At 44.0% G+C, this 26,772-nt stretch overlaps 1 protein-coding gene across 1 annotated transcript in view; it reads right to left on the reverse strand.

Annotated features, from left to right (window-relative positions):
* ITSN2 (intersectin 2) overlaps positions 1 to 26,772 on the reverse strand; it is a 3,295,579-nt gene that overhangs the window by 2,281,301 nt on the left and 987,506 nt on the right. The window contains exon 14 of the mRNA XM_044063555.1: positions 8,927 to 9,007. Within this exon, the coding sequence (XP_043919490.1) occupies positions 8,927 to 9,007 (81 nt within the window). The remainder of the gene's footprint in view (positions 1 to 8,926; positions 9,008 to 26,772) is intronic.

Genomic DNA, 26,772 nt, shown 5'->3' on the forward strand with positions numbered 1-26,772 from the left:
AGAAAGGTAAAAGTTTAAAGACAGAAATTTCTTCTTTTAGTCTCAAAAAGTTGTGACTGCTCGAGAGCTATCAGTGACCACATCTATATGTGAAGGATGCAAATGAGATCTGAATTATGGTAGGGGGCTAGTGCATTATGGGTAAGGGAGGAGCTTGAGAGTTTCAGTGTTTCACAAACTGGAAAAAGCAGCCAAGCCAGATTTGAGGGTTGCAGCCAATGAATGAAAACAACATCAGATCATCTCTTATTTCACTCTGGAAACACTATGGATTAAGAATGGAAGAGATCTGCATCAGTATCAGAAAGTGTGCCTCTAATCTCTTTAAATTAGTATTTGAAGTTTTTAGAGGTCATGGAGCAGAACTGTGATTGATAAAGTGAATAAGTACAGTTGTGTAAAATATTCCATTAGCAATACAAGTCCTTTTCACTGCTGCAGTATTCACAACTTCTGGAATCTCCTGACAAGGAGACCAGTTGCAATAATGGTTAAGGTCTCTGGCTCATATGCACAAGATTCGATCCTGACCTCTGGCCAGTGCCTGTATAGAATTTGCATGCTCTCCCTGTGTCCCTGCGGGGTACTCCCCATTTCCTAAAAACATGCTGTTTACATCTCAAACTCACCCAAGAATGGAGCTGCAGACAGCAACACATGCGCTAGATGTTGCCCTGTAAGGAAAAGAGTTGTACAGACCAACTGCTTTGGGCATCTACTGTGATGCGAAGTGCCCTCAAGATAGGAGAGCACAGAAAATACTGCATAGCATTCTAGAGCTAAGCCACTCAGTGGTCTAAAAATCGGCTCCAGATCTGATCTTGAGTAATGTCACTAAAAATGGGCATGGGTATTTGACAGTGATAAGCAGGTTGAGGGCCTAACCTACTCTAATCTATTACTCTGTCTCTGTAGCAAAGTCGTTAAAGAGCTGGTTTTGTAATCTAAAGGTTCTGAGTTTAATAATTATTCTGATAGTACATCTTTATGTGGTTTGATGTATCAATGTAGTCAAAGGAGTTTTGTATCAGTGGGAGGTTGGCATAATGGTTAAGGTTTTTACCTTACAGACACAAGGTGCAGGGTTTAATTCTCACATGGGGTAATTGGCTAGGGTTAAAATGTCCTGTAACAGTAGTTAGCCTAGTACTAATCTATGAACCTATGAACCTATAAGGATAGCAAAACAGCTGGCCAGTATACCAAAGCCTTTAATACCTAGTGAGCACTGTACAACAGATGTATGCTCCCTGTGAAAGTGAAGGGCATAAAGGTGATGTACGTATGCTTCCAAACAGAAGTGAAGTGCCCCAGAACTAGGAACCTCAGTGGAAATGAGGACATGTACAGCTAGAAAAAGGAAAGAATGGAGAAAAGAAGAATTCTCGGCCAGTACAAAAAATTACCAATGCAAAAGGAAGAGAAAAGGGGGTAAGGAGGGAGGGAGTGAATAATGTAACAGTGAAAAGGACATCTACTGTTATGGTAAGATTTTTACACAACTGTACTGTGTCCTTCCCTATCAGTGTTGCAGTATTCAAAACCTCTGGGAGAATACAAATGCTATAGTGAAGGGTAGGGAAGGAGGAAGGCAAGGAGAAGCCTTCCACAAAAAACATGCAGGACAGGACAGCTTTGGCAAAACCCTGGAAATGGCATCTAATTTGTAATGTTTTGTGAAGGTGTGAACAGAAAACCAAGTAGCAGCTTCAAGGATGGAGTTGGTGTCCAAACCTTTGATGAAAGCCACTGAGGAAGCCACTGGTCTAGTAGATTGTGCCCTCAAAGAAGCAGACAACTGCTTGCCATGAAAAGAATAACAAAAAAATATATATCCTGGAGGAGATGGTTTGCTTACAAACTGTCAAACCCAATGTCCTAGTATACAAAGAAACAAAGCTGTTCAAATTTGAGCAAGGCCTTAGTCTTGTCTAAATATCTGAGCTGTCTATACAAATCCAAAGTATGAAGAACCTTTTCACTACTAGACTGTAGAGAAGGGAAAAATAGAAGGTAGCTGAACAGACTGATAAAAAGAACCGCTCATTAACCTCCTTGGGCATAAAAGGAGGATTCATACAGACAGACACCCTGCCTCTATGAAAAAATCAAAGGCCTGGAGCTCGGATACCCTTCTGGTAGAGTTTAAAATCACCAATAAGTGTCTTCCAGGTGCAACGTTGCAAAGCAGCAGCATGCTCAAAAGGAGCCTGTGGCAGTTTTTCAAAAACAAAATTAAGATCCAAAGAAGGGGGAATGGGCTTTCTTGGATGTCTAACATGCCAGATATCTTTAAGAAACTGCTAGGCTTATATAGGCCCTAGGTAGCCTAGTACCTACCTATAACCTCAAACCTAGAGGGCCAGAGAAAGAGTAAGTAGCAGACAGGCAGAAATTGTGGGCTTTCACTGAAGAATATGCCAAGCCAGCATGTAGCAATTCACACAGGTAAGACAGAAATGAGGGGACCTCCACTGAAAAGGGGTCCTAGTGATGTTTAAGGCATCAAACAGAAAATCTCTTCCAAATGGACATACATGATTTTCTGGTATTGGGTTTCCTGGCCTCTTGCAAGACCCCAAAAACATCTACAGAAAACTGGTGTCAGAAAGGAATTAAAATCCTATCATCCAAAGTGTCAATATGAAGAGTGAACAAAGAAGGATGAAAGAGTTCCTTTGTCGCGTGTGAAAAGGTCCATACGGTGAGGATGGAATAGGAGGGAGAACCAGTGCTGTCTGGCCCAAAAGGCAGTCAACAAGATTGCTGGAGAGTCCTTCTCGATTTTGTGAAAGACCCCAGAAGAAGAGGACAGGGAGGAAAGGCATACAGCAACCTTCCCCTCCAAGAGGGAGACATGTCATCCACCTTCCAAGCCAAAGGGCTTGGGACTCTGGAACAGAACTGACAGAGTTACCTGTTCAGAGGGGAGGCAAAGAGATCTACTTGAGGAATACCCCAGCAATGAACTAAGTCCAGGAACACATCCCTATAAAGCATCCATTCCTGAGGCTGAGTCCTGAACCTGCTGAGAAAATCTGCCACAAGATTGTGCTCTGAAGGTATATAGACTGCATGTAGGGTGACTTGCAGATTGAGGACTACTTCCTATGATTGAAGGGCTACCCTGTAAAGAAGGTAAGACCTCGTGTCCCCTTGTTTGATGATGCACCACATGATGGTGGTGTTGTCAGTATAAACCTTCAAGGTATCTGGGTTCCTAGACAACATGGAAAGCCTGAAGGACCAGAATGAGAGCCCGCATATCTTTGATGTTGGTGTAACCCAGCCGCTACTGAGGGGACCAAGCTCCTGTACCTGCAGGGTACCTGAATTGTCCACCCCACTCCAGCACTGATGAGTCTGTGAAGAGTTCTTGAGATGGCAGAGAAGGGCGGAAAGGAACACCAGGACTGAGAGACAGCTGCCGAATCCATCAGCAAATTTCCAGTTTGAGACAAGGGAGTAGAGGAATGACATGGTCCAGCAGGTGGCAGTGTTGAAGCCAGACTGATTTTAGGTAAAACTGAAACTTCCTAACATACAGCCTGTTCCAAGGAAGCATGGGGACAGTGGAAAGTCATGAGCCCTAGAGCCCTGAGAAACTCGCTGGTTGGAAGAGAGGACAGGGGAAGTAGGCACAGAAAATAATTCATGAAGGACACAACCTTGGAAGCAGGAAGATATGCCAGCACTGGAACAATGTGGAACCCACAGCCTAGGAAAATGTGATCCTGAAATGGAGTCAACATGGACTTTTAAAGGAGAACCGTGAACCTCAGGCTGTGCAGAAGAAGCTGGGTAAAAACAAAGATCCTGCACCAGCTTGGAATGGGATGAAGCCTGCAGCAAGAGGTCATCCAGATATGGAAATGTCCGAGTCCTCTAAAGACTGCAAAAGGCAACTACAGGGGCTAGAAATTTGGTGAACACTCTTGGGGCTGTGGAAAGCCCAAAGGGCAAGTCAGAGAAGTGAAAATGAGAGGAAGAGATAGAGAAACACAAATATCTCCTGAACAGAGGGTGGATAGGAATGTGAAGGTAAACATCCTTCACATCCAAGGAAACCAGAAAAGCTTAGGGAAGCAACAGAAGAAACAAGAGTCTGAAGAGACAACATTCAGAAGGAAGGCACCATGAGAAAGGTGTTCAGAAAGGAAAGGTCCTGGACAGTTCCCCAAGATCCCTCTTTCCTGGGGACTAGAAACATCATGGAATAAAATCCCAACCCCCCCTCTCTGAATGTGGAACTGGTTGAATGATAATGTGGTCCAGCAGAACCCCTGGAAAATGAAGAAGCTGGGGGTTATGGAATTCTGGAAAAGGAGGGAAGGGCCTGCCTTCCAGGTCATAAAGCAACCCTGCTGGATGATGGAGAGAACGCAGTTGTCTATGGTGATCAGCTGCCAAACAGGGAGAGAAAAAAAAAAGCCTGAGGGACAAGGGAACCTGGCCAAGAAAAAGGGAGGGCAGACAGATGGCTGAAGATTTGCCAGAAAAGGATTGCTTCTGGGGCATGGGTTCTGAGAAGGTTTGTCAGAGAAAACCTGACTAGGAGCATTCTTACCACTGGAAGACTATCTAGGTAGCCCAAGCAAAAACAGTCTTACTAGGGAAGTTCCTCTGAAACTTGGGAATAGGGGAGACAAAGATCTGTTTCAAATCTTTCATGACCTTACCTTGATCCTGTAAGGTCTTGAAAAGGTCATTCACAGCAGTACCAAACAAATTCTGGTTACCCAAATGAGCATCCAGAAGTTTTGCTTAGATAGCATCGGGCAATACCTGAAGGCGATGTCAGGAGTAGGGCCTCATCACAGAACCTGAGGCAGCTGCCCTAGAGGATGCATCTGCTGCATCACAACTGCATTTGATAGAGCAACAGGCAACTTGAAAAATGAAACTGAGCAAGGAGAGGCTTTACCCTCAGAGCCAGGCATATCAGAAACAATTTTCTCAACCTGGAAAATAAGCGACAGTATTGTCATACGAGTTTGGTAACTGATGGCCCTGAAGGCTGAGGTAGCAGAACTACATACCTTTCTATCAATCCTTTCCACGGCTCTACTATCTTTATCTGAAGGAAGGAGCTTGGAAGAAGGCAACAGTCTAGAAAGCTCATCAGTAGAAACAGAAACAGCTGCAGGATCAGAGGAAAAGCATTTATACAGGAATTTGCAAGCATCCGGTACCTTATAGGACATATCAGGTTTATCGGGACCTGAAGGTTGAGAATCGAATGTTAGGGAAGCAGCAGAAAAGGTATTTAAAAGAGCAGCCAACACAGGAGGGACATCTGAAGGTTTAGGAGAGTCCAGGTTAAACAACTCATAATACTTCTTTTGGAGATCTGAAACTTGGGAGGAATCCCACCTAAAAAGCTCAGTCATGCACTGGACAGTGTCACCAAAGGAAAGCTACTCTGAAGGAGAATCGGGACCGACAAATTCCTCCACCTCAGACCCATAATCTAAAAGTGAAACAACTGGAAGGAACAGACCAAAGAGTCAGCCTCAGAATCAGAGTCCTCATCTGAAGACTCTGGGTCCCTAGCCCTCTTAGGGGTAACAGAGCCAAGGAGGAGCAGGAACATAAACTCCCTGAGTTTCAATAACAAGCCTTGAGTAAAGTCCTGCCATTCCCTGTATGGATCCCATGGAGTTGGCACTACATGCTTAGTAAACTGCCTTTTCTTTATAGAAGCATTTGCTGTGACAAAATGTAGATATTCAAATCCCTGCTAAGATTCAATCAAGATAGCTGGCACCTCTTCCCATACAAGGATTTGGGGAATCCCCTTAAGCCCCTCAGAAATGATCAGCTGTGGCTCTCCTTCAATGTCAGCAACAAACATCTGCAAGACCTCCAGGGACATGTGAAAAGCAGGCTCCAACAAACATTTGCAAGACCGCCAGGGGCATGTGAAAAGCAAGCTCCATACTATTTCCGAAAAGGTCATGGCAGAGGAAACCAAAGGTAGCACTGGAGTGTCCCAATGGGTTCTCACTCACCTCAAGAGATATGTCCAGTGGAGGCTAAACAGCAGCAGACTTGGAGCTAGACTTCTTGGCCTTCTTAAGTGGTAGCTGTACCTCAGGGTGAGTGGATTCTCCCAAAGCACCTTGGACCGAAAAGCTTGAGATGTTGATTCTCAAGGTAGATGGAAAGGGAAGAAAGGTGACTACACAAAGTCTTGGGAACAAAATCCTGACAGATGGAACCTCGTGTGACCATGGAACACACCTAAGGAAAACTGGCCCCTACTGTAGCAGTCTTTATAGGGAATTTGCTTCCCAAACTGACAGTTCCCTTTCTTGGATGACATGTAACCCAGTAAACAATACAAAGAAAAGAAAAAAGAACCTCAACAAGATACTTATCTGAAAAGTGTAGGCTTAGTAAATCCAATACAGTGAAGAATGTTCAGACCGATGTACAACAGCATTCAAACTGGCGGCAACAAAGTTCTGAGTTGGGAGCATACATATGTCACCATCAAGTGGGGGAGCATACACCTGATGTATGACGTTCCCTAGGTAATAAAGGCTTTGGTATACTGGACGGACATTTGGGCTATCCTTGGCAGGAGATCCCATAGGTTATGAATACTGCAACAGTGATATGGAAGAATGACTATACTTTCAAGATATGGTCATACTAAACAATGTTTCACAGTGTGTTACAATGAATTTCACCACATCATATCTGATCTTAACTATGTACAGTCTAAATGTCACATTAAGGAGGCCATCACAAAGAAATACCATTGCACTTATAATGGCTGTGGGGTAGATTTGCACTTAACTTTATTGGAATAAAGAAATACTTCACTGCAAGTTACTGCTCTATTTTCTGCCTAGCTAGTTTAAAAAGAAGAATTGCATCTATCTTCTGCCTAGCTAGTTATGTGCCCCTACTTTAAAAGGAAGAGTTGTATCTAGGTGCCTAACTCAGGAAAATCATACGTAGGCTAAAAAGAGAATGAAACACAATTAGTCATGACAGAAAATCTGTTACCACAAGTATGCCAGACTTCTGTGGTCATTGAAAGTCTGGACGTTTACTGTAAAGGATTAAGGCTATGAGCGAACAAGATTCATCCTGTATTCCAGGGTTTGATTCTTGCAGCAACTGATACTGAGCAAGTCAACCAATGTTTAAAGGTCACTCCTGAAAAGTGTGCTATGCCTAGTGGGTTTATCAAGTTAAATGAATACAGAAAGCTTACAGAACAAAGTGTTATCTATAGATGCACAGTTTTGAAACGTTTTTGAGATACCTCAGAGAAATGTTAAATTAGTCCACCTCAAAAGAAAGGGAAATATTTCATTTCTGGAAAGAAATGGGATGTTAGCACATGTTTAAGTATTTAAATAATGGCACCTTTCTTTAGCCCAACTCAGATATCTTGCATATCCCACATGGTCAAATTATTTGTGCACTACTTGTGCATCATGAAAGTAAACCTGATGGATTTCTATTTTCATTTACCAAACTATACTGCAGTAATAAAAATCAGACAAATATTACAATACAACATGCATAAGGCTCTGAAGAGCACAGGTCTCTAACTGATATACCTTTCAACATTTTATCAAAAAAATCTTCACCGGCAAGTCCTTACCCATTACTTACTGTTTAAGCCAGCACTAGTGGCAACAGAAGGATACAGCCTTGGCTACTGCTCAGGTGACCAGATTCTGACTAGAGGCCTGGGTGCTTCTTGGAGCTGGCAGGGAGGACAGGTGGGTCCATTCTTGGGGAAGAGGAGGAATGCAACCAGACTCGCACATTGCTACTATCCTTTAGAGGAAGGACAGCAATGCAGAAAATGGCCTGGGTGAGTGGTTCATCAAGCCGCCAGTGTGTGACAGCATTCATAGCAAGTGCTCGGGAAAGGATGTACTTGTAAGGGGATGGAACTGTGGACCTCCATAGTAATGAGGCTTCCTTTCTACCCTCAGAGGGGTTGGGGTTAGGACATTCAAAAATGGACTCATTACTGGAAGCCTGTTAGAGCACAAAGCACCTTCCTGGGTGTCTGAACAGCACCCCAGCCCACAGACAGCTCTCATATCTCCTCCAAATGAAATTCCTTTAACAGAGGAATGAATGGAACTTTCTGATCAAGGCTTGATGGTTAGCAGACACAGGGGCAAAAATTATCTAGAAAAAAAAATTAAGAGACCACTTCATATTAAAATTACAGATCCAAAAGTAAAACAATCTACTAAAAGAATGGAGGCTGAAAGGAAGAGGTTGACAGATTCCACATCCACAAAAAACAAATTTCATCCCTCTCCATATTCAAGCACAACTTTGATCTATGGACGGGAAACAGAAAAGTTACTCAAGGACTGCCCCCAGTGCTACCATTGGACAGAGACAGCTCCTAAATGTTTCATCTCACACATTGGTCCTGCCAAATTATCTATGGTATGATCCCAGATTTTCTCACTAGGAGTAACATACAATTATCGAGCAAGGGATGGGTAAGGCCAATCTCTAATCAAATGGGACAGGTTTATTCCAGCCAAAAAGGGCAATTGGCTAGGCTTAAAATGGCCAGCAAGGGCAGCAAGCCTAATACTCACCTGTGAACCTATGAAAGTGTTATACAGAGAGCACAGTTCTAATTTTCAATGACAACTGTTATCAGTAGTTTCCTAGCAGTATACAAAAACAATTATAATTGTTTAAAAAAGCAACTATGACATTCTTAGGCTGTCTACCAAAAGCTAGTACAGTGCATTATTAAGCAGGTGACAAACAATGTATTTAATTAAATAGCAACAATTTTATCTTGAGAGATAAACAGAAATAGGGGAAGAAAAGTAAGAAAAGTTAACACTTTCCAAAAATAGCAAGAACAGTAAAATTAAATAAAAAGCACAAAAGAAAAAAAAGAGAGAGAATACAAATTAACCTTGAGTAAGAGGAAGAGGCTGTTGAGACAGCTTAGCAGAGAGAAAAGGCACTGCAGGACAGATTCATCCACTTCCTCATTCTGTAAGATAAGGAAGATAAACATAAAAAAATATAAACTGGTGTCCTCACACCAAATTCTACTTCATGCACAATGGACATCCATATCAGCACAGATCACAAGAAGACACTCATCAGCAAAGGTGAATCACTATTTACATACTTTAAAAAAAAGTCTTCAAAAGCCATGCAAAGCTGTTCAAAGGTGTAGCAATTATACGTGAACACGTTTCGTTTTGTTAAAGTTAAATAAATATGCATAGAAATCTCTTTTACACCAGTATACATATTTGCAAGCTGGTAATTATTTACACCCCAACGCAACCATGGTTCAGCTAATGTTATGACTTTTACAGGTAAAATATCTGTACACTTCTCTGAACAAAAGGGCTTTGGATTTCTTCTGCAAATCAAAAGCATTTCTAATCTTACTGCTTGGATTTACTACTCAGGATTAAATATTCAGGAATCGGTTATGCTCTGTCATATTAACTTGAATATGATTAATATGAAGTATCCCCTGAACAGTTGTAACATGCATCACACATCTGATGACACCTGTGAGGCATGCAACCCCCCCCCCCCCAAAATCATTCATTTTTTATATATGCTACTCACTACTAAAAAACCTTGTAAACGCTTTATGAAAGATATGCTCAAAAATGACTTCATCCCTCAGTGATGTCACTGAAGAGACTGCGTGATGACAAATCCACAGGTTTTAACAAAGGCACCCCTATGCATGCCCAGTGTTTCATCCATTAAAACCTATGGATATAAGCACATGATATCCTTCTGGTAATATCACCAAGGGATAGCTTTGACAGATTTCAGGATGCAAGAAATTACATCTTTACAAGGGGGATTAGTCTGGCTTTGTGGTACAGAGATGGTACCCTGACTGTAACTGGAAAAGTTCATTCAGACTTTGCCACAGACTGCTGTGATCGAAAGGTTAGTTTATTTTTACTTTCTTTTAATCTGTATTGCTTCACTGCCTTCTTCTATTTTTAAGTATTGCGGTGTATTTCCTTTATGCTGTTTTTTACTTGTATGTTGTTTTCAACTGCATATTTAATTTAGGAAAGACATCAGACCTCTGGTCTCTTGTGAGTCGCACAGAAACTACAACAGGTCAGCTTAGGTTAAATACCTGTGAACTGTGGATGAAGCTAGGAAATAAGCCATCTATTTAAGGGGTAAAATAAAACATTTCAAGTCTTTACCGGAAAAGTTCACTCAGACTCTGCCACAGGCAGCTGTGAGGGAAAGGTTAGTTTGATTTTGCTTTCTTGGAAATTTGTACGGTTTCACTGTCTTCTGTTTTGTAAACTGTGGTGTATTTTTCTTTGCTTTGTGTTTTATTTGTATTCTGCTTTCAATTGCATATTTAATCTATGAAGAGACCAGCTGTGTCCCTTTTGTGTGTCACAAAAATTAAATTTCCCCATCTTTCTACCCTGGTGCTGTTGTGTTTTTAAAGTCAACACTCTCTAGTTGCCCACCACTTATCTTAATTTGATCACATATTTCCTTCCCTCTCCTCTTTCATTGGCTACTGTCAGTAAGAGCAAAATTATTTTGTGAAATCACGCCCCTTCAGCTATTTAAATTTATTGGCCATCACACTCTATTCCATACAACCAGAATAGTAAGTGCCCACCCCCCCCCTTCCAATCTAACTCGTTCTTTTAAAATTCGTGCTCTCCCCTTACACTGCTAATGCTTGAGTTACCCCCTCTTGCATATCTAACTGCTTAGTGCACACTGCACCTTTTTGGATATTAATCTATTTTTTCCATCTTACCTTTAAAATCTGCAACATTTAGTCCAAGACCACCAATTAAAGGAATGCCCACATTCTACCTCTCAGTAGTCATCTTGGTATTAGTGCTACTGTTTTGCTCCTGGTGAGAGAAGAAGCATAGAGACATTATTTCCTGGAGACTGCTGATCACGAGAAAGCCTGACAACTGCTTCATAGGTGCCAGTTGGAATTTGTGCTTACAGTTGCTCATGGAGAGAGGAGCAGAAAGCATTGATCCCGGACTGTCTCTGATTTGGAAGCGAGTGTTTGTGTGGGACCTTCCTGACTGGTCTGGTTGCTATTCATGGCATCTACTAGAAATAGGCTAAGAGTCTACAGACCCCTGTAACATTTAGGGTAAGACTGCTGATCACCAAAGTGCTTGTGGCCTGCTCTCACACCTTGGGACTGGTGCTATTGTTTTGCTTCTTGTGAGGGCAAAAGCACAAGGGCATTGTATCCCAACAGCTTGAAGTTGTGGTGGAACAGGCACTAGTAGTACCCAGGCAACAGTCAATCAGGTGAATACCCTCTTTTCATCATTCTTGACAAATCTAATTCTTTCTTTTCACCAAGTATTGTATGATTAGCTGCTGTACAACCTAATTTCAGAACATCTCCCTAAGTGCATCATCCTCACATCACCAGGGTTTACTTTAGTAGTTTCCTCTCAAGTATTTGGTCGTGCCCTGTATAGACTTAGGCATCTTGAGTTGACATTTTTCCTGTAAAAGCACCCTTGAAATTTCACCAATGCACACAGGCTAACTAGTTTGCAGTGACAAGCACTGCCCCCAGAGTTGCAAACCAGATACTCCTGACATTACTTTATATTCCCAGTGCAACAGTATAATCAATACAAAGGGCCTGTTGTCATGGATATAAACTTTCCCACTATTTCCATTTCCAGCTTGGTGGATATGGGCATCCTGAGGCAGTGCAGAAATTGCCTCATGTTTGCAGACAACCATCTAATTTTCAGATAAGCTGATAAGGTTTGTGGGAGATGTATTTACACAATCTCATTGGAAACAAAGTTCTCACACAAAAGCACTCCTAATGTCAGTCAGGTTGCTCGTAGTACATATGCTGCACCCATTACACATACTTTAAAGCAGACACATAGACCTGCATACACTTGCCTTCCTAAGCCCCCAAAGACCTAGTAGACAAAGTACACATAAAAAATACCTTCAGTAACTCTCAATGCACCCTTTCAGTACAACATCCACATCAACACAGAGTCAAATCTCATAGCTTATAACTCTAAGCCATAAGGCAAGCCACCACACAATCCAACATTCTAGTCATTGAAGACTCCATTGGGAGACACACTGATGTCCCCGCTCACCAGACTGTGTAAGGAGAAAGTCACAGTCAGTTATTTATCAGGGGTCAGGATCCAACCTATTATACATACACTCAGGTCACTGGACCACAACTACCACTATGACTCAGTTACAGACAATGTGGATGTAAATAACCTGAGACATACCTCCCTGGACTACATGAAGACAGACCTTGTAGCGCTCTCAGAATGTGCGCCCCAGGCAGGTATGAGCTTGCATTGAGGAGCATTTTACCTTCACCAAGGATGATGCCACAATACAAACAGATGACAATTGACTTTAATAACTGGCTTAGTTCTGGAGTCACTTAAAGGGGGTGCAATACTTGTCAGCATGGAAGGAGATGGTAAACAGACCATGCTGCTTTGCCATGGATGGTTTGCACCTCTCCCCTCTAGGCTTTTGAATATTGGTTAAAACACTGTCCTTCCGCACACTGCCATTTTTAGGCAATGCCAAACTGAAAGCATTTGTGACAGCAAGTCAAAACCAAGAAAATCTAAAGTTGTTACTGCTCAGTGCTAGGACTCTAAAGAAGAATCACCTTAGAGAATATTGACATCTGTGAAATCACTAAGAAATGGTTTAAAGCCAAAGACAGCACACCAGCAGTGCAAGGCTACTATGCCTGTCACACATTTAGACCAGCTACTGCACAGACAGGGACTAAAGGTGGAGGTGTCACAATTTACATGAATAAATATACTTCAAGGCTGGTCAAACAGGATGATGCTTCTACACATTCAAATCACCATAGGCAAAATCCCATACCACTTCCTTGCCAGCTACAGGTCCCCCTCTACGACACAGGAAACTCATAACATGCATTTAAGCTTACTGGAAACATTCACCATTCAACACAATATCATATTAATTGGAAACTTCAATTATCCCACTATTAACTGGGAATTTTATGCGACACCAAACGTGCATGCACAGAAATTCTCAGATTTTGAAAACACAAACTCCCTGGACCAGATTGTCAATACACCAACAAGGAGTGCAACTATCTGGTCCTCACTAATATGGGAGAGTACTGCACACACCCCAGTGCAATGTCTTCTCTGGTAAAGTCAGGCCATGAAACTGTCTCCTTTAAATTAACAGTAAAACCCAAATCCCCAGTTAACATTGGAATGTTCAGGGACTACTGTAAGGCTAACTTCCTACTATTAAGTGATAACCTGGTAAAATGTCAAGCTCCCATAAACTTTGAAAACGCTGCCTATGCAGAACTGTTCACAGAAACCCTACATGTGCATGATAATAGCTTCATAGAGGCAGCTGTACCCACCAGAAAGTAGTACAGAAATAACTAAAAATAACGAGCCATTTTGATGAAATCACGTCAATATGCTCTATAACAGAAGGAAGAAAATCATGGCAAAAATTAGCAGGTGTAGCAAGCACCCAGCAGTATAAAGGCACTCTCATAACAATAAACAAAACACCTCCAAGGACAAATAAAATCTACCAAAGCAAATCTGTGGTAAACTGGTCACATGGCATTCTTAGCTATGTCTGCAACCTCAGACAACATACAATTGTCTGCAGAGCTCATTGTTAATGGAGCCACATATACTGAACCAGAAGATATAACAAATGGCAGACTAAATCAGCTAAAACTTTACCCCCTCCCCATTCAACCTTCCCTCAGGAAATACCGAATATAACTCTCCCTGCTATCACTAGGGAGCAGGTCCTCAGTGCTTTCTCCAAGGCCAAAAACACTGCACAGATGGACCCAGACTATATCCAATAATGCCTTCTAAACAGCATGAAACATAACGTATCAGGCCCTCTGGAATGGTTATTTAACCATAGCCTCCTAAATAGGCTTTGTACTTCATGAATGGAAAACAGCAACAGTCATCCCTATGCACAAAGACAGGCCATTTACAGACCCTGGAAAAGTACAGTTGTGTACACTTACCATAAATGTAGATGTTCGAGTGTATTCACCGATGCAGTCATCACTTGTGGGTTATCCCTGCTGGGTAGCCATCGGCCAGCCCGAACACCAGAGTAAAGGATTTCCCTTATGCAACAACTGTCGGTCACCCTAGACTGACGTCAGTGCTATAAAGAGAGGCAGCCGATATCATTACATCAGTTTTTCTTGTCCCCCAACCCCATAGGAGCTCCTCCAAGAAGGACTGCAGAAGGCCAATCAGGGGTAGGCCTTTGGGATAGATGTTAAGCAGAAAGGGGGGAAAGTGGGAGGGAAACATGAATGCAACAGTGAATACACTCGAACATCTACATTGATGGTGTGTGTACACAACTGTACTATGTTCTTTGTGTTTCACTGTTGCAGTCATCACTTGTGGGAAGAATCCCAAACCTGCAAGGTAGGAGGGGTAGGAAAGAAGGGAAGGACCTGGACAGAAATGTAGATCTGCTTTAATTGGAAACTAGCATGCCCTGCAGGACTGCAGCAAAGCTTGCCCTGGATTTGGAGAAAGTAGCCATCTGGTACTGTTTTGTGAAGGTGTGGACAGATGTCCAGGTTGGAGCTTCTAAGATGTCTCTGGTAAGAATGCCTCTGAGGAAGGCAGTGGAAGTTGATGTCCTGGTAGAGTGGGTTCTGACTGATAAGGGAGGTGTCTTGCCATGAAAGGAGTAGCAGAAATGGATGCAGTGTGATATCTATTTAGAAATGGTCTGCTTGGATATAGATTTCTCCTCTGCCCCATGGGAGAAAAGTACAGTTTTGTACCTACCATAAATGTAGATGTTCGAAGATCCACATTGCTGCAGTCCTTACACTTGGGTAGTCCGCTGTCCTCGGTCGGCCCGAATATCAAAGTATAAGGCTGACGTCGGTCAAGGCGCATTTGACTGACATCAGGACGTCAGGGTACAAATGCGCATGACCGATGTCATATCCTCAGTCTTTTCTTGCCCCAGATGTCAGAAGACCCTAAAAATAAAGGTCAAAACCAAAAGACAGCAAACCAACAACCAACCATCCTAGCACTAAAAATATGTACAATATATACAATATATACAATATACCTCATATTGACAAACCAACCCACACAACCGCCTCTAACTACAGAGGGGAAGGAGGGAGGGTAAATTGGACTGCAGCAATGTGGATCTTCGAACATCTACATTTATGGTAGGTACAAAACTGTACTATGTTCTTCATCTCACATTGCTGCAGTCCTTACACTTGGGTAGAATCCCAAAGCAGAGGTAAGGGAGGATGGCCAAACTATAAGGAAGCAGGAGCTGCCAAAATGCCCTGCAAAACAGCAGTGGTAAAACCAGCCCTGGATTTAGAGTAAAGTGGTAGGTGATAATGCCTAGAGAAAGTATGCACTGAACTCCAAGTAGCTGCCTCCAAAATATCCTTAGTTGCCACCCCTCAAAAAGCTGTCAAGTGGCAGTAGCCCTAGTGGAATGAGGCCTAATCCCAGCTGGAATCTCCTTGCCATGATGGGAATAACAGAAAGCAATGCAAAACCCAATCCACTTAGAAATAGTTTGTTTTGACACATGCTTGCCCTGAGAACTCAAAGCAAAAGAAACAAATAACTGCTGAGACTGCCTGAACCCTTTAGTTCTGTCCAAATAATATCGCAACTGCCTGTGTACATCTAAAGTGTGCAAAATCTTTTCCCCTTTATTTTGGGGATTTGCATAAAAAGTAGGCAAATGAATAGTTTGGTTTAAAGCCACACTAGAAACCACTTTAGGCATAAAGGAAGGATTAGTACGTAAAGATACCCTATCCTTATGGAAAATTAAGAAAGGCTCAACCGCCATAAGGGCCTGCAACTCAGAAACCCTTCTTGCAAGGTAATAGCCAACAAAAAAGCAGTCTTCCATGATAAAAACTTTAATTCAGTAGTAGCTGCAGGCTCAAAAGGTTGTAGAGTGAGTTTCTCCAACACAAAATTGAGATCCCAAGCAGGAGTAGGAGCTCTTCGTGGGGGTCTTATATTCTTTGCCCCTCTAAGAAATTGCTTGAACAAAGGATGAGAAAACAATGGTGGGTCACAATCATAGTGAGCCGAAATTGCTGCAGCATGAACCTTAATAGAAGAGAAGGACAAACCTTTGTCCAGTAACTCAGTAAGATATTGAAGAGCCACACTTAAATTAGGCTCAGAAACATCAAAATCCTTTGCTGCACTCCAAAATAAAAATCTCTTCCATTTATCTGCGTACACTTTCCTTGTACTAGGCCCTCTAGCTTCCAAAATAACATTCAAAACTTGCTGTGGAAGTGGAGGCCCACTATGGTTCAAAACAGAATATGCCAGGCTGTTAGGTGCAGACAGTGAATCTTGACATTGAGCAAATGACTGTCCTCCTGAGACAACAGGTGTGGAATCGAAGGCAAAGGCCATGGAGGATTCCGTACCAGGCTTCTCAGTAATGGGTACCAATGCTGTCGAGGCCAATCTGGAGCTATCAAAATCATCCTTGGCTTGTCTTGTCTGGCCTTTAGTAGTACCTTTGGGAGGAGAGGCAGAGGCGGAAAGGCATACACATGAAAATTGCTCCAATTGAAGGAAAGAGCATCCACCTTCCAAGCTGTGGGATGAAACCTTTTTGTGCAAAACTTTGGCAGCTGGTGGTTTAGTGGAGAAGCGAACAGATCTATGTCTGGAGTTCCCCATGACATTGTCAATTTCTGAAATACATGAGGATCCAATTTCCATTCGTGGGGATCCATAATTTGTCTGCTCAACACATCTGCTAAGGAGTTCTGTGCTCCCGGCAGAAACCTTGCCTGAAGATTGAGCTGTAAACTGAGAGCAGTCTCCCACAAAATCATTGCTTGCCTGCATAGAGGATAAGAATGTGTTCCCCCTTGCTTGTTGATGTACCACATGACAGTCGTGTTGTCTGTTAGAATCAACACCTGTCCTGGAAGAAGTAAATCCTTGAAAGCTATTAATGCAAACTGGACTGCTAACATCTCCTTCAAGTTGATATGTAGATGTAGTAGTCTGGCAGGCCACTTGTCTTGTATCCACTTTCCATTTAGATGAGCTCCCCAAGCTTTGTCTGAGGCATCTGTCGTTAAAATCTGACTCGCCTCTGGCCGGGTCACAGAGAGTCCCTTGTTTAGGTGACATTCCTGAGCCCACCACAAAAATTCCTTTTGAATGCAAGGTATTATTTGAATGACAGTGTCCAGATCCTGGCAGTGCTGTGTCCATACATTTTTGAGATACCATTGTAGCTTCCTCATATGCAGTTTGGCATTGGGAAGCACCAGAATACAAGATGCCATGAACCCTAAGGCTTGAAGGACTGTCCTTGCAGTCAGCCCGGACTGATGAGATAGTTGATGAAAATAAAGGGAAAGATTCTTTTGTTTGTCCGGGGTCAAAAAGGCCATCTGGGATGCTGTATTCAGTCTTACACCCAGAAAGCACATGTCTTGAGAGGGTACTAGACTGGACTTTATTTCGTTCACAGAATACCCCAGGCATCTTAGCACTGCTATCACATATTCCAAATGAAGAAGAAGCTCGTCCCTTCCTTGAGCCAGAATCAGACAATCGTTCAAGTAAGGATAGATCTGTATTCCTTTTAGCCTGAAGAAAGCTATCACTGGAGCCAGAACTTTCGTGAACACTCTGGGCGCAGTAGATAAGCCAAAGGGCAATGCAGAGAACTGATAGTGAGAAGTCCCAGCTCGAAAACGCAGATACTTCCTGCAACTTAGTCTGACAGGAACATGAAGGTAAGCCTCCTTGAGATCCAAAGTTACCATCCAATGATCTTTGCCCAGCAGAGGTAAAAGCTGCTGTAACGTCAACATTTTGAACTTGGGAATGTCCAGATAAGTGTTGAGGATAGATAAATCCAAAATTGGTCTCCACGTGTTCCCCTTCTTCGGTACTAGAAACAGGCGAGAATAAAATCCTAGGCCCACTTCTGGCATAGGGACCGGCTATATGGCCCCTATTTGGAGTAACAGAGAAATTTGCTTGTGCGCCTCTATTCTTTGTTGAGGAGGAACGTCTGGCATGCCTTTGAAAAGAAGCAAGGTATGGAAATAAAACCTGTAACCGTGGTGTATGATATCCAATACCCATCTGTCTTGGGTAATTAAACTCCAATTTTCTTTGAAAAGTGCCAACCTTCCTCCCAAAGGTGCTGCCAGACGAGAAGGCTCTGGCAGCTGAAAAGGTAGGTCATTGGGTCTGTTTACGAAAGGACTGACCCCTGCCCTCACCCGAAGACTGTGCAGGAGAACTCCCTGTTCTAGGCCTGAAAGAGCCCTGAGCTCTGCCCCTACCACATCTAGATCTACCCCTAGACTGGGAATCATAAGAAGGATACGTCCACCCCTTAGTAGGCCAATTTCTACTAAACTTTGGAGGCTGAACCTGCAAAAAATCTTTAACAGTCTGCATAGACTTAGCCTTGTCTTCCATTTTCTTCAAAACTGCCTCAACAGGAGAACCAAACAACACATCAGATTGTAAAGGAGCATCTAAAATCCTTGTTTTAACATGGTCAGATAAATTCTGATCCCTCAGCCAGGCGTGCCTGCGAATAACTGACCCAGTGGCAGCCACCCTAGACGAGGCCTGTACAGCATCAAAACCACATTGCAAGGAATGCTTACCCACCTGTTCAGAAACATGTACTAAATCTTGTAACTCTTTACAATCAATACCTTCCGCCAGAGCATCAACCTTAGACTTCAATTGTGAAAGGAGATAGTTTTGGTATTTCAACATATGAAACTGGCAATTCAAAGCCCTCATAGCTAGAGTGGAAGAAGTATAAACTTTCTTTCCCCATCTATCCAAGGCCCTGGCCTCTTTATCTGTAGGAACCGGATTCTTGACAACAGAAGCCTTAACACCTTTAGGCCCCTGGCTAACAGTTTCTGGGTCTGCCCTAGGACTCTTAAAAAGATACTTATGAGCTTCAGGCACCCTGTAATACCTATCCGGTTTAACAGGAGCAGGAGGCAAAGAATCAGGATTAAGAGAAGCCTCTGTAAAACATCTTCTACTACATCCAAAACAGGAGGTATAGCCAAAGGCCTATGCTGGGGTAAGAACAAAAATTCCCTAAGCCTTTTCCTGGAATCAGAGAAGTCCTGACCTTCCCACTTAAAATGCTCCCTCATAGAATGAAGAGTTTCTGAAAAAGAAAAATCCTCAGGAGGAGAAGCAGAAGGAGTAGAATCATCCACATCAGAATCAGAATAAGGAGAGTACTCCTGCAAGTCTTCAGCCGAAGACTCTGAAACATCCGAAGCCTGCTCAAAACTCCCTAGCTCAGGCTCCACCCTAGGTCTCTTATCAGGAGGGCAAAGAACCCCTAATCAAAGTAATCAAATCTTCTGCCATTTTAAGCATATGCTTCTTGGGCACAGTTCCTGAAGAACTAGGGGTGACACCAACTGAAGCTAAACCTGGCCTGCCTCTGGGAGAAGCCTTGGAAGCAGAAGGAGAGGGCCTAACCACCCTAGGCAGGGAGGGGAGTATAGTAACCTGAGAAGCCCCCTCAGCCTGACCTGCCTCCTGAGAGGCCACATCCTGTAATAACAAAGTCTCTCCCTGGGATCCCAAAGAAACCTCCGGTGGAACCACCGGCTCCACCGACACCTCTAAAGAACCGGCGTCCGGTACGGACGGTTCTTCTAGCCTAGGCTTAACTGCTTTGTCCTTGCGCTTCTTCGAAGAAGCGGGCGTCGGAGCATCCAACGGCATTTTATAATTGCACCGCTTCCCGAAGACTAACCTGGCACAATCTAACCTTCTCTTTATAGTGCGCTTATTGAATCTAGCACAAGAGCGACACCCAACAACGTCGTGCTCAGGCCCTAAACAAGGAATACACAAAGTATGATAGTCTCTATGCGGTATCTGTTTCCCACAAGAAATACAATTATTCACTTTTTCTGACATCCGGTAAACCACTGAGGCAAGAAAAAACTAAAATATTCCCCAACGGGGTACTTAGCCAACTTTGACTCGGTCTGAAACTCCGAAATCGAACAATTTCAGAACGCCAACCGGCACTTGCAACGCTGCTTCTGCATCGGACCATGCGGCAAAAAAGACTGAGGATATGACGTCGGTCATGCGCATTTGTACCCTGACGTCCTGATGTCAGTCAAATGCGCCTTGACCGACGTCAGCCTTATACTTTGATATTCGGGCCGACCGAGGACAGCGGACTACCCAAGTGTAAGGACTGCAGCAATGTGAGATGAAGAACATCTGACCAGCGGTTGGTCAGTCTTTCTGCAAGACTTGGTCCTAAGTAGTATCTAAGCTGCCTGTGCACATCCAAAGTATGATGATTCTTTCCCCCCATTTTGTGGGTTTGGAAAGAAGGTTGGGAGATGGATGGCCTGACTACGAGCCATGTCAGATATCACCTTAGGCATAAAGGAGGGGTTGGTCCTAAGGGATACCCTGACTATATGGAAAATAATGAAAGGTTCAATGGCCATGACAGCTTGCAACTCGGAAACCCTCCTAGCTGAGGTTATGACTAGAATGTATGCAGTCTTCTAAGAGAGGTGCTTCATCTCTGCAGTGGCACCTGGTTCAAAAGGAGGCAAAGTTAGTTTTTCGAGGACAAAGTTGAGATCCCATGCTGGAGTGAGAGGCATCCTAGATCTAATGTGTGACACCCTTCTTAGGAATTGTTTTAGCAGGGGATGGGAGAACAGAGGTTGCTCTGTTGGAGAGTGAGCAGAGACAGCTGAGGCATGACTTTTGATAGAAGAGTAAGACAACCCATTATCCACCAGATCTGGTAGGTAGTCCAAGACCAGGAAGAGAGTGGCATGAGTGCTGCTTTCACCCTTACTGACACACCAAGTGGAGAATCTTTTCACTTTACGGAATAGGATTTCTGGGTGCTGGGCCTTCTGGCCTCAATGATATCCAAAACCTGCTTGCTCAAAAGTGGCCTGTTATCCGCCTCTGGGGTATAAGCCATGCAGATAGGCTGAGTTTTTGAAGATTTGGATGCAGTATGCACCCTTGTTCTTGGGTTAGCAGCTTTTATGTTGGCGGCAGGCTCATGGGTAGTCCTTGGATAGGCTGAGTAGGGGATACCAGTGCTGTCTGGGCCAGTTTGGGGCGATTAGCATAGCCCTTGGATCCTCCTCCCTGATCTTTAGAAGTACCCTGGGAATCCGTGGCAAGGGTGGGAAGGCGTACACAAACAGGTTGCCCCAGGGAAAGGAGAGAACATCCACCCTCCATGCTTGTGGGTGGAACTCCCTGGATCAGAATTTGTTTAGCTGACTATTTTGTATTGCTGCAAAGAGGTCCACCTCTGTTGCTCCCCAGAGGTGAATGATGTTTTGGAAGATGTCCTTGTGGAGCTGGCACTTGTGTGGCTTCAGGACACTTCTGCTAAGGTGGTCTTCCAGGGTGTTGTGCTTCCCTGGAATGAACTGGGCGAGGTGATGCAGACCCATCATAGAGGCTGTGTGCCAGATAAGCATAGCTAGGCAACATAGGTGGTAAGAGTGCATTCCCCCCTGTTTGTTGATGTACCACATGACTGCGGTGTTGTCTGTTTTGATCAAGAGAATTCCTGGTTTGAGATGGGTGCTGAAGGCTACAACAGTCCTGTATACACCCAGCAATTCCTTCAGGTTGATGTGAAGGGCAAACTCTCCCTGATCTCAGGTGCCCTGAATGCACATGCCTCCTAAGTGGGCCCCCCCCCCCCGGCCATGTTTGAGGCATCAGCAGTGATGATCTGGCCTTGGTGAAGGGTGAAGGGTAGGCCTCTGTTGAGGGTACAGGCTTCTGTCCACCATAAAACTCCTTCCTTAAATCAGGGGATCAGAGGCAGCTATTGCTCCAGTGACTCAGAATGCTGGCACCATAGATTTCTGAGATACCATTGTCATTTTCTCAAGTGGGAGCCTGGCTAAAGGTACCAACAGGATGCAGGAAGCCATGTACCAGAGCGCTTGCAGGAACTTTCTTGCTGTGAGATGTGCCCCACGAGCTAGCTGTGAAAAGTAGAGTGGGAGGAAGGTCTGTTTCTCTGCAGAGAGGAATGTTCTTTGGACAGAAGTATCCAGGAGCGCTCCCAGGAAGGTTATCTGTTTCATGGGTTGGAAGTGGGATATTTATTTGCTGGTGGTGAATCCCAGAGAGGTAAGGTAGGTTTGTACGAAGGAGAGGTCCTGTAGGAGTTTTTCCTTGGAATCCACCTGAGTGAGGCAGTCATCCAGGAAGGGGTAAATCTGAATGTTTTGCCATCTGCAAAAGGCAATGACTGTAGCCAGGCATGTGGTGAAGACTCTGGGTGCAGGAGATAAGCCAAAGGGCAGAACAGAGAATTGAAAGTGTTCTGACCCTGCTCTGAAACATAGGAAACTCCTGCAGGACTCCCTGATAGGAATATTGAGGTCCAGGGTTGCTAGCCAGGCATTTGGAGACAGCATTGGTAAGAGTTTTTGTAGGGTCAGCATTTTGAATTTTGGAACATTGAGGGGCAGATTTAAAGTGGACAGGTCTAGAACGGGGTGTCAGGTGGTTTCTTTCATTGGTACCAGGAACAGCCTTGAGTAGAAACTCCTGCCTACTTGTTCCACACATACTTGTGCACAAAGTTTACGAATTTCATGGATGGCCTCTGTTCTTTGATTTGCAGGTATGTCTGCGAATCCTGACATTGTTTTTTTTTTTTTTTGAAGGTGAATCTGTACCTTCCTGCAATGATGTCTAAAACCCATCGATCTGATGTGATGGTTTGCCACTGGTTTAAGAATAGGGATAGTCTTCCTCCAAGTCTGTAGGGGTAGGGGGGTGGGGGGCAGAGGGGAGAAGGGGAGTGATTGTGGGTCCTTAGGAGTAGGACGTGGACTTTGAACTCTCTTCTCTAAGAGTAGTAGAGGGTCACTGTCTGGGCAGGAAAGGACCAGTGCTTGGTATGAAAGTTCCTGATGAATCTGGGGGTTGTACCAGCAGGAAATCTTTTGACTGTCTGCATGGATTTAGCCTTATCCTCCATTTTCTTAATTACTTTCTCTGCCCTGGGGCCGAACAACAGTTCCCTATCCAAGGGGGCATCCAGGAGTTTAGACTTAACCTGGTCAGGAAGAGGATGCTCTCTTAGCCATGCATGTCTTCTAATGACACAGCCAGAATCCGCAGTGCAGGGAATGCTTTGCCACTTAAGAGGTAGAGTGAATTAAATCTGTCTCTGGTAGTGATACTCTCTGGTAAGGAGGACACTTTCTGCTTCAGTAATTCCATTGTGTTTTGTTGATACTTAAGCATGTGGAATTTGGAATTGGCAAATGAGATCTCTTATGGCTAAGGTAGCCAAGGTGTAAACCTTTTTGCCCCATCAGTCCAAGGCTCTTCTCTCCTTTTCAGGGGGTATAGGGTTTTTACAGGAACTGGCTCTAGCCCCTTTGGGTCCCTGAGTAATGACCTCTGGGTCAGCAGTAGGGTTTTTAAACAAGTACCTGTGGGTGTCAGGTACCCTGTAATATCTGTCTGGCTTTCTGGGTGCAGGGGGCAGGGCATCAGGGGTGAGTCCAGACTCCAGAAAATGTCCTCAGCCACATCTAGAATGGGGGGAATGGCCAACGGCTTGGCTTGTATTGTGGTAAGTCCAGGAACTCCCTCAATCTCTTTTCTGATTGGGGGTAGTCCTACGCCCCCCAATGAAAATGTTCCCTGAGAGAATTTAAGGTTTCTCCAAAAGAAAGGTCCTCGGTGAGGGGTGGGGGGTGGGTGGTGGGTGCAGAAGGAATGGATTCCTCAGCATCTGAATCTTCAAAGGCTGTCACAGGTTGTTGTTCAGTGTCACAGTCTAGAATGTCAGAGTTCTCAGACTCTGATTCTGAAATAACTTTGGGGAACAGGTCCCTTTTCCTTTTGTTTGGGGTAGCTGGGTCAGGCTGGTTCCCACTGAGGGTGATTAAATCCTCAACCATTCTAATGAACATGCTTAACTCAGACGACTGGGTGGGAGCTAACTGGTGCCTGGGCACAGAGGACACAGATTTCCTAGCAATAGCCTTGGTCTTAGGCCTCAGTGATGCGATGGGCCTAGAAGTTATAGCTGATGGAGTTGGTGGTCATCCGAAAGACCTCCTCAGATGCCGGTGCCTGCAAAGCGGCTCTGGACCCAACAGAGGGGCTGGCGACCATCAATATAGGTGATGGAGCCTGTTCTGGTGGTGAACCGGACTACAAAACTGTCTTGGTCAAGGCCTGCGAAGGCTCTGCAGCTGTCGTCAGGGGCTGCATTTGCACCAAACTGAGTTCCGCTGAACTAGTGGAATGTAGATTGACTGACTTTATATATGTGTCATCTGTGAGCCTAACCTTCAAAGGTTTCTCTTTTTCCTTTCTCTTTTTAGGAATTTCAGTTGTTGACAGACGGACACCATTTCACATGAGTGACTAACCTCCTTGAAATGCCTAGCTACCAGCTCAGCCCTCCTAATAATGGTCCTAGTGTTAAATGGTTTACCTTTGAATGACTGAATACCATTTCTGTGATCAGCCGTTTCCGCGAACCGTAATGCCGAAATACGGACAACATCGAAGGATCAAATGTCAAAAATGGTTTGCTGGAAAACCATTTCTGACATCTGATCCATGTGTTTAAATGGCAAAAAAAGCATTCACTTATCTGCCATTCAAACACATGGTGAATCGGCATTGTGGTTCTTTGTAGCCATACTTCCAACATTTTGCACGTCACAAATACATTGTTCAACAAAATAAAGGTAAACCTGTTAAATAAGGCGCAGAACTGACACCCGGGGACACCGTGGTCTGGGTCTAAACAAGTAACACACAGGTTATGAAAGTCTCAGTGTGGTATTTGTTCTCCACAGCGGAGATAGTTATTAACTTTTTGGGACATTAGTTAAGTGCAAAAAAAAAAAAAAAAAAGATCCCTAATGTGGCAGCTAGCTTTTAGTATTCTCCCTCACTCTGGCAACGGGGGACGGATGCACTTGCAAACTGCTTTTGCTTCAGGCTCCTTGGCAAGAAAGACTGATGTAAAGACGTTGGCTGCCTCTCTTTACAGCTCTGACAAACTGACGTCAGTCTAGGGCGACCAACAGCCAACGCAGGAGGGAAATCCGTTACTCTGCTATTCGGGCTGGCCGAAGGCTACCCAGCAAGGATAACCCACAAGTGATCACTGCAAAAGTGAAACATGAAGAACATCTACAGACACAAAAGTCTCAGTCTTGTATGCAAAGCCATGAAAAGAATTATAGAAATGATCAATAATGACACAGGGAGAACTCCAAACACTGGACCCAACTAAATTTGGTTTTATCAAGGGCAGGTCATGCCTACTCAACCTGGTGGATAGCTTTGAGAAGGCCACCAAAGCAATGGATGGCAGCAAAATATTTCACACTGCCTACCTTGACCTGGCCAAGGCATCAACACAATACCCCACTCAGGCATTGTTGCTTAACTAAAGAGGTCAGGCATAAAACCTTATGCCACCAAGTGGATAGCCAGCTGGATCACAAACAGGACCCAGGAAGCTGGAAATTGGATAGTCCACCTCTACAAAGAGGTCAGTCACAAGTGGAGTCCATTAAGGATCATTCCTGGAACTTTTAATTTTTGGCATGAGGTCAAGACCAATATCAAGGGCCCCTTGCTGACCAAATTTGCAGATTACTGTGACTCAGGAGCAGTCGTAGAATATTCCACAAACACTAACATTCTCCATAAGGGCTGACAAACAAATAACTTGCGTCAAAGTCATGGACTAAAAGTAAACATTCAGAAATGCATAATAGTATCCTATGGGAAGTAGTCCACCCCTGGTAAAGAATGAGAAGTTATGTACCTACCATAACGTTCCATGTTAGTTGTCTTCTCTCGCCTTCTTTCTTGCTTGATGGGTTTGGAGCCGATCCTCGGCTCCGACTCGGCACTTGCTAAGCTCGAGAGTCACTTTTATCAGCTCGAGGCAGCCCCATATCCCATGATGCAAGGCGGTAAGTACCCAGATCTCGTTTGATAACAAAGGGCAATAGCACCTAGCATAAACACTTCCCAAAGGAAGAAGGAAGAAAGAAAACTTGCAGGATGGAAGAAGGACCAGCTCTGTATGGTCTTCAGCATCATAACTCCTTGTAGAGAAAGGTCTGTCCAGGCCTGGGGGAAGGAGGGAGGGTCGCAAGAAAGAAGGCGAGAAGACAACTAACATGGAACGTTATGGTAGGTACATAACTTCTCAATGTTAAGTTGTCAATCTCGCCTTCATTCTTGCTTGATGGGACCGCGTCCCTAGCACCTCTATCCTGGGTGGCTCAATGGAACAGACTCTTGAGGACAGTAGAGCCAAAACTGGCTCTGTCCCTGGAGGCCAAGTCCAATTTGTAATGGGAAACAAAAGTATGAGGAGTGGCCCAAGTGGCCGCTGCACAAATAGTGTCGAAAGGAAGTCTAGCTTGAAAGGCTGTAGAAGTAGCTAAGCTTCTGGTTGAATGTGCTTTAGGTTTTGAGCACAGCTGTTTTCCCCTGAGCCAATAAATTTCAGAGATGACAGAAGAAAGCCATCTAGATAAGGTCACTTTTGAGACAGGAAGGCCTTTCTTGTTATCAGCATAGGAAACAAAGAGTTGATCGGATTTCCTAAATTGTTTAGTTCTGTCCAAATAAT

The sequence above is a fragment of the Protopterus annectens genome, chromosome 2.part1 (assembly GCF_019279795.1).
Source record: "Protopterus annectens isolate FY-2018-M chromosome 2.part1, PAN1.0, whole genome shotgun sequence".
Lineage (NCBI taxonomy): Eukaryota > Metazoa > Chordata > Ceratodontiformes > Protopteridae > Protopterus > Protopterus annectens.